The 9,449-nt window shown below is 36.7% G+C and overlaps 1 protein-coding gene across 1 annotated transcript; it reads right to left on the minus strand.

The window, feature by feature from the left end:
* Positions 1-2,881: 2,881 nt before the first annotated feature.
* On the minus strand, positions 2,882-8,981 carry LOC306996005 (tripartite motif-containing protein 16-like). Its single transcript, XM_079608089.1, has 6 exons — positions 8,341-8,981; positions 6,909-7,004; positions 6,573-6,806; positions 4,757-4,916; positions 4,271-4,318; positions 2,882-4,129 (listed from the first exon to the last, which is right to left on the minus strand). Exons 1-6 carry the CDS (start codon positions 8,911-8,913, stop codon positions 3,609-3,611), a joined length of 1,632 nt encoding a protein of 543 aa, XP_079464215.1. The 5' UTR covers positions 8,914-8,981; the 3' UTR covers positions 2,882-3,608.
* Positions 8,982-9,449: the final 468 nt, after the last annotated feature.

Genomic DNA, 9,449 nt, shown 5'->3' on the forward strand with positions numbered 1-9,449 from the left:
CACATTCATTTCATTGAAACCAGAACACCAGTAGTCTTATGAAAAATAATCTGGTATGTTCAGAAATTATGTGAGTTATATATGAAAGGCATACAAGTTTATTGTAGTTGTATAATTGAAAAAATTTTATGTATTATAGCTGTTCAATTTAGGTAGTCTTTATTCAACAGATGTAATTAAATCTACCCATACAAATTCAGTGAAAATTGTACCTCAGTTTTATTGAGTAGATTCTATAGGTTTGTTTTTATAGTGTTGGGTTGAGAAAAATCTATCCAAAAAGCAGTAATTCAAGGCACACTTTAAAATTGAAAAAATATTCAACTAGCTATTTCATAACAAAACACTTTAGAGAGAGAGAGAGAGAGAGAGAGAGAGAGAGAGAGAGAGAGAGAGAGAGAGAGAGAGAGAGAGAGAGAGAGAGAGAGAGAGAGAGAGAGAGAGAGAGAGAGATTCATGCGTATTGGTCACAAATGCTCTTTTAGCCGATTATTTGTACTTTTTCATGTTTTCTGTTATAAATTAGGCAGCTGAATGAAGGCTTTTAAAAAAAAATTATGTGCTTAAGAAAAATGTATCTATTTACAGTAATACTGACATTACTCCTCGAACGCAAGATACTGCTCACAGTATAGTGAGGATAATATTCATAAAAAAAGCATGTTTATCAAAATGTAAATAAAAATAAAAGTTTTCAACCAACATCAGTCTACACAGTTGTCATTATTTTGATCGTTGCATTTAGTAAGTGGCATGCATGTCTTAACTGCTGGTAATACGACCATATTAATGCTTAAAGAATCAGATAAAGATCAGTTGAAATACATGACTGACATTACAATACATGCTTATGTCCATTTGCCAAAGAAAGATAAAGGTCAAGCTAATTGCATTATGGTATGCAATGTTCTAAAAGAACAAATTAAAGTACATGAAGGCTGTTATTTTATCAGAAAATATGCATCCATAGATTAGAACATTATGGATCAGGACATGGATTGGGTTTTACATTCAGGACAGGATTTGTAGATTCCATAGATTCCACTTAATGTCAAATTTATGTGTCATTAATTAATTTTAAATTAATTCAGCAGAAATTGCAGAACTAGTAGGCAACATTTAAAATCACATTAAGAGTCATGCATGGGACGTTTGTGGTGTGACACCATTACAGCATGTAATAGCAAGTTTAGAAAGCATGTGAGAGGGTTTCATTGAATTGTGCAAGTGGAATTGTGTCAAAATGCTCACTTTGTTTCTTGTTTCTCAAGAGTTAGAAATGGTTTTCGCAAGCAATTGTTTTAAAACAGAGTGTGAGAAAAATGTTTAAAAGGCCGAAGGGTATTGGGGCTTTTCCATTTTATAATAATGCAAGGCAAAGTTTAGCGGGATCCATTTGGGAATTTAAAAATGATCAACACATGTGCACACAAATATCCTTGACAATAAACACAAGCACATTTGAAATGCAAAGGTCAGTGTGAATGAAGTTACGATTACTAGAGGCACATGCCTCTGATTAGGCCTATCATCACAGACCTTGCACTGACCATCAACAGCCAATTGCATTTCATAATTCCACAGCACATGGAGGATATGAGAGCAGTTACAATCATCATCAGGCTGATGAGCACAAATTAGTGACACACAAACCATTTTACAGCACATCCCACATACACACACACACACACACGCACACACACGCACGTACGCACGCACACACACACACACATGGGCGTCAGTTTGGTTTGAAATGTGCTGGGGACAGAGACGCATTCGGAAGTGCATTTTCAGAAGTGCTGGGTACAATAACGCATAATTTTTTTTTCTCTTTCGCGCAGGTCATGTTTTGAAAGACAATGTCCTGTAGCTTACTAATGTAAGCTCTCCAAGCTACTATACTCTCCACAGAACATAACATATTTTATATAAAATATTTTTCGTGTTCGCATTTATGATATGTTACGGACGTGACAGTTCTCGGACTGCTTATAAAAAACTTTCACAGAGACCTCAAACAGAAAGCACAAAGCCTTTCTTTAATGTGAATTTTGTTTTGTATTAATTGTATCTTAATTTTAATCAATGTTTCATCAACCAATTGCCTGGATTTAATAAATAATAAGTAAAGCAGACAATAGATATCAGGACAACACGGGCGCCGGCGCATTAACTGGACCTCGTCTCATAAATTAACCGAAACTCAGCATAGCCTACTTGCCTCACAGACCTGAGAAATATATCTATTATCTACAGAACGCTTGAAATCATACTTTTAAACAGAACAATTCAAAACAAATGAAAACTATGTAATCTGTATGAAATGTGCATTTCTCTCTGCCGCGTTCACTACTGCGAAGATCGCGAGTCAGCATCGTCAACTTCATCTTTGCAGCTGACACAGAAAACACTTGTTTATTAATAAACAATTAAAATGTCTGATTGCTATATTTGACATATTCATAATCATTACTTTTGCCAGTTCTTTGTGACAGCTTTTAGGTGCTTTATTGGCAGCGCCACCCTTACATGTTACATGAACGGGTCACGCATCAGCACCGAAAACATGGAGATATTTTGGGGGAAAAATTCAACAGAAAATCGTGATACGAACCGAATCGTGGGGTTGGTGTAATGTTATCGTTACAGCCCTACTAGCAACCCTAAAAAGGTGGTGGGTACAAAATGACTCATGACGAAATCTGGTGGGTACGCGTCCCCACCGAAATCGACGCCCACACACACACACACACACACACACACACACACACACACACACACACATACACACACACATACACACACACACACACACACACACACACACACACACACACACACACACAACCCAGTTTACGCCAAAGTCTAGATAAAACAATGTCCACAAACTAATTTACTTTTTGTATTAAGAAAGTACAGAGAACAGAGAATCCAAAGCATGCAGTTACAGAAAAAAGAATAATGCAAACGTAAAAAAGTACAGTAATGACAACTTACAGTAGTACGATAAATTGTAAACTGTACTGCAAGTATAGTATTGTTCTGAATATTGTATTGAATGGCTCTATATTCAGCACTTGCATACAGTGAAAATACATTGACCAACTGCAAAAGCCTAAAAGGTTACAGTTAAAAACTCTAAATGAAAAGCACGTTACAGTAAAGTACATTCATAAGAGTTGAGCAACTGCAAAATCAAGGTCAGTGAGAGATTTATTCTGCTTCAGCGTCATGTCTTCATGTTGGTCCGGCCGGAGGACTTTGTCCACATCACAGACAATGTCATCTCTGCAGGCAAAGGGAAAAAACCTAAAGCCAGATCCAGCCTTGACAACACTCTCCAACACCTTGCTCTTTCTCGTCCCCCATCCTCTTCCTCCTTGTTCACCTCCTTTTATACACATACTCTTCCTCCTCTCTCTCTTATATTGTTTCCAGCCATTGTTGGATCAACATTCAGTGCAACATTTTGAGTCAGTTTTGGCACTGACACTTCACACTTTGCGTGAACTGAATTAAAATAAGAGTCTCTGTTTCTCACTGTAACTGATTTATCATGCCGCTCAAAATATTATGGGTAAAATCTCTCTACAATCTATTCTTAAACATCAACACAGTTTCACTGATGATCCAGAATCAACAGCAAACCCAGGATAGAGCGGCTGAGTGAATGTGGTCTGGACTGCGTGGATGAGGCTCATTGTGTCAGAGACGCTGTAGAAGGACAGAGTTCCTGCACTGTGATCCACATACACTCCTATTCTCCTGCTGACGGACACTGCGCGGATATCAGTGCGTATGTTATTGTGTCTGAATGAGTAGCTGAAGGAAGAGCAGTCCAAACACCAGGACTGATCATTCCCTCCAAACCAACGCTCATTTCCCAGTCCCTTCCTGCTGATGCTCTTATATGCCAATGATATGTACACACGACTCCCAGTCCACTCAATCTCCCAGTAACAGCGTCCACACACACTCTCTCTACACAACACCTGAGAAAAACTATCGAATCTGTCTGGATGATCAGGATACGGCTGCTCTGTGCCAGTGTCAGAAATCACTCTGTTCCTCTCAGACAGATGGATGAGTTTATTCACTGTGTTCAGATCCAAAGTGAGCTGATGGGAATCTGATGGAGAGAAAACACACCAGAAACCGGAATTATGAATCTGTCTGATATTTTATTGTATCTGAACTCTTCATGAATCAATGTTCAATTATAAAACTCTGATATCATGATTTATTTCTCCATGTTTTCTTAGTGACTCACGTTGTAGGAAGTCGTTCCTGGTCTTGGGATTCATGTTGGTGAAAGTGACTGAGGAAATAAACAGACAAGCACAGTGTGAGGAAAACTGAAAAAAAAAATACATTCATTTCTGAGACATTTCTAATATGATGTTGTATGATACACTCATTTCTGAGAGCAGATGAATCTCCAGGGCCCTGATTTATAAAACACACATATCAGATTAATTTCAAAATCCTTGGATTTCATCCTACGTCATGTGTATATAAACAATTGTTCCACGATGACAAGTTCTGTATTTCTGAATCATCAAGGGATATTTGTGGCCGTTCTGTAGGTGGGTTTGATGCACTTGTTCACATTGCACTTGAATTTAAAATGAACTGTGATTTAGAAACTTAGATGCATTTATGTTTTATAAATTGTAGGAATATTTCGGAGACTGTTGTACATTCAGATATAGGATCTTTCTACCTACATCTGTATAAACGAGGTGCAGGACTTTACCTCCGTCTGAGATCTTCTTGATCTCCTCTTTGCAGAAATCCTCCAGTTTGTCTATCAGGTGACGGACAGATTCTCTCATGCCATCAAAAGAGGAGAGAGAACTGAAGGGAACATCAGGTTCATCTGTAGATTCAGGAGGTGCTGAGAGAGACGGGAAACTCTACAAAAAACAGAAATTAAAACTCTTAAGCTAATAACCTGCACTACTATCAGATCTGTGCAGTTCTTGTTTACGACTTCACTTTAACTCACCTCAATCCAGCACTTTCACACAATCAGCCACATTCTTCTTATATCCAATATTTAATGCTACAATCTATAGTATTTGACACTTAATAACAATAATAATATAATAATAATAATTATTATATATATATATATATATATATATATATATATATATATATATATATATATATATATATATATATATATATAAGAGATGATGTAATGTAAATGTAAATTGAATGTAATGCTTTCATTGAAATATGGTTAAAGTTACTGCTGAATGACCAGCATTTATGATAAACTAAAATATACTTTAATGTCATTTCTATTGAAACTTATTTGTTTAATTTCAAATATAATATTGAATACACTAGTTTTAATTATAATCAAGTACTTTGCATGTGCTTTAGTATGTTAGTCAACACATCAAAATAAGTGCACTCCTTTAAAGCATGACAAAAAATTGATTTAAACTTTTATTTTGACATTATTACAAAGTGCACTTTTTAAAAGTTAAAGTGTGTTTAAAAAACTGTTCTCACATAGACACTGTTTAATTAACTTTGGAACTCGTTAATGTTTTGAGCTTGGTTATGGTTAATCCTTTGTTAGTAATGTCTTTTGCATGTATCTTCTTCGTCTTTCTGTCTACCTGGATGTTAAAACATTTGCATGTTGTGAAGATTTGAGGAAAAGCAGTTCGAAGGCTACGAGTAGATTGACCATCATATGTAACTTTTGACTGGTCCACTGAAACTTCACAAGGACTCTTAAGGATCCCAAGTTCAGATTTTGTTTGGTTTTTATAAGCATTGTTAATATACAGCCTCACTTTCTGTTTGGAGTCTTCATGGACAAATGCATCAATGTGTTAGAGGTAAACAGTTATCTCATTGGCTTTGAAGATCACCTGACCCAATTTGAAGACAATTGCTGAAAAGTAGTAGAAATAAAAGATTCCATTAAAAAGATGATGAAAATCTAGTTGGATAGGTGGATATTGATACCATCAAGTTCACTGATTTCATTAGGACAGAAGAAACCAGAAGGTGAAATGAGATAGTTCACCCAAAAAATTAAAATTAGCCCATGATTTCCTTACCCTCAAGTCATATATGCCATTCTTCTTTCAGACAAATACAATCGGAGTTATATTAAAAAATGTCCTGGCTCTTCCAAGCCTTATAATGGCAGTGAATCGATGTTTCTGTTGAAGTTCATAAAAGTGCATCTATCCATCATAAAAGTGTTCCACACGGCTTCTGAAGGCCTGATAAAGACCTTCTGAAGCGAAACGATGCGTTTGTGTAAGAGGTGAGTAAATCATGGGCTAATTTTTATTTTTGGGTGAACTATCCCTTTATTATTTAATTGTAAATTTCCCAGGGCTTTGTAAGTAGCATCTCTTTAAATGGAAGATGATCAGCTGAGAGTCTGACTGATGATTAAATGACAACACAACACTTGACTGAATCTGACTGAATTCCTGACAACATCTCAGTCAACGGCTCATTCTGCTCTCATGAAATGCTTCTCTGTCATAGCATGATCTTGCTCAAGTCCACTAGGTCTTCCATATCTGTGTTACCTGCAGGAAATGGACGTGATTGTGTGCGTGTGAAAGCTGCTCCAGCTCAGCGTCTCTCTTCCTCAGATCATTGATCTCCTGCTCCAGTCTCTCCAGTCGTTCTTCAGCTCGACTCACTGCAGTCTTTTCCTGATCTATGATCCGCTGTGTGACCTCAGAGCGCCAACTCTCAATGGAGCGGATGAGCTCAGTGAAGATCCTCTCACTGTCCTCCACTGCTGTCTGTGCTGAACGCTGTTAGGACACAAATCATAATCACACAGTGGCTTCAGCAGGACTGAGACGAGACGAGTCCAAACTGAGACGTCTCAAACTTCTCTTCTTCCCCAGACTCACCTTATGAGACTCCACAGCCTCTCTCAGCTGCTGAAGATCTTTCTGTCTCTGCTGGATTCTCTGACGGATCTTCATCTGCGTCTCCTTCAGCTGTTTCTGGTGGACAAACCAACAGGAAATTACACATAAAACTATTAGCAAACAAACATTAAAGCTACATGAATCCAGAATTAGTCAAGTGGGTAATATAATAGTCTTGCATGGTACATTTTTACTGTCTGGTTCAAACCACTGATTCATGGTTTCCTCAAATGAAGGTCTGTAGTATTTCTCCAGTGCCCAGTTTATTTCATTAGTATCAAAATTTACTCGCCCTCATGTCACTCCAAACCTGTATGACTTTCTGTCTATTGTGAGACACAACAGAATATATTTTGAAGAATGTCTCCGCTGTTTGCAGAGGACAAATAAAAGATGGTGACACGTCAATAACATCAAACCTCATTGGTTCATGCACGTCACAGTCACATGACTAAACATCATGATGTCATGACACAAAGACCAGTGAAGTTTGATGTTTTTTATATCATTATATTTGATCTGGGCTCCACATACATGAATTGATCAATGATTTTAATTGATAGGTGGATAAAAATTTGGCTGTTTTAAAACAAGCATACTTTTAAAAAGTGTACTTATAATGGAAATAATATAATTTAAAATAATATAATTGTTAACTGAACGTATGTTTTCAGACATATAATTGCATGTTAATTGCTATTAAATTAAAATGTGTTATAGATTAAATTTAAATGTAAAGCAATTAGCTGAACTTAAGAGTGACTTTTTGAAGTAGGATTTAAGTATGTAATTTCATAACTCTATTGAGTTAAATTAAAATATTAATTATGTTAAATGAATATGCCAGATGAAGGTTGTGAGACTGAAACATTGCTAATCAAATTTTGATACTCATTTGCAAGTATTGATAGTAAGCGGGAATTTTTGTATATTAAATATTATTAAAATATACTTTAAAGTAAAACTTAAGTAAAACTTTACATTATAAAAAGTTTACTTTATAAAGTGTTCTTATGAAACAGTTATGAAAGTTTACTCTCTTTAAATGCACTTATATATTTAAATGCACTTAATATTATACTATCTGCAAGTACAGGTTTTTTAAAAATATACTTTGAATTTGAAGTACACTAAAAGTGCATGCCAATACACTTAAGCGTATACTTCTTTTTTTAACCACTAGTTCTTTAGATTACATTTATGCTTTTTTCTTCTATTTGGAGCTAAAAACTTTTGTACCTCATTGACTTTCAATGTATAGACTACAATATACGAGACATTCTTCAAAATACCATATTTTACATTCCACAAAAGAAAGTAAGTAAAACCGATTTGGAACAACATGAGAAAATGAGTGAGTAAATGAAGACAGCGGTTTAATTTCTGCGTGATCAATCCTCTGAGTTTATACCTGTTTCTCTGTCCTCTGTGCTGCAGTTGATACGGTGTTGTGGTTTTTATGTTCACGCTCCTTACACCACACACAAATGCATTGTTGATCAGTAATACAATACATTTCTAGCTCTTTATCATGTTCACGGCAGATCATGTCCTGCAGTCGTCCAGTGGCATCAATTACATTGTGTGGCTTACGAAAGTGAAATTCCTCATGTCGGTCAAAATGAGTTTGACAGTAGGATTCCTGACACACCAGGCAGGACTTGACGGCTTTGCATTTTCTTCCAGTACAGACGTCACACTCCACGTCTCCAGCTCCAGCGTAACAGCCAGCAGGAAGTTTAGTCTTCTTCAGTTTCTCCACCATTTCAGCCAGAATGGTGTTTTTAGCTAAAGCAGGTCTTGGACTGAAGGTCTGTCTGCACTGAGGGCATTTGTAGACTCTCTTCACATCCTCCTGATCCCAACAGCCTGCAATACAGACCTTACAGTAACTGTGTCCACAGTGGATGGTCACTGGATCCTTCAGGAGATCCAGACACACTGAACAGGTGAACTCATCCTGAGAAATTCTGGCTTCTGCCATTTTACTGCATGAATACAGAGAGACACAAACACACAACAGCTCAACAATAATTCAGTTTCAGTTTCCCTGAACTGAGGAGTTGAAATAGTTTCCTGCTTCTGTGTTTGAGTGACGTGTGTAAAACAGGAGTGTCTGTAAAGCAGCTTCCTCATTCCTGGTGAAGGAGAGTCACTTTACTGCTGTGTTTATGTGCTCTTCAAGTGGAGTCGAAAACATCGTAATTAATTACGTGTTCCAAGCACATGAATCAACCAATCCGTTAAATTCCGTGTTATACAGTAAATTCTGTTTTTTATGACTCAATTCCGTCCATGTTGGGCCTTGCTTTCAGTTTTATCTGCAGTAGTTTGCACGCGAAAACTGCATATCATATGCACGTAAAAACTGATTTCTGCGTATATATTACACGATAAATACAATGCGTGCTATAGAGACGCATTGCATGAGATCAGAGTGGGCTATAACATATCATATAGCCTATAACACGCTCGCACAACTTTATTTTTTAGCATTGTTGGGGAGTCAAATTTACATAT

This window comes from Phoxinus phoxinus (genome assembly GCF_949152265.1).
Source record: "Phoxinus phoxinus genome assembly, chromosome: 3".
Classification (NCBI taxonomy): domain Eukaryota; kingdom Metazoa; phylum Chordata; class Actinopteri; order Cypriniformes; family Leuciscidae; genus Phoxinus; species Phoxinus phoxinus.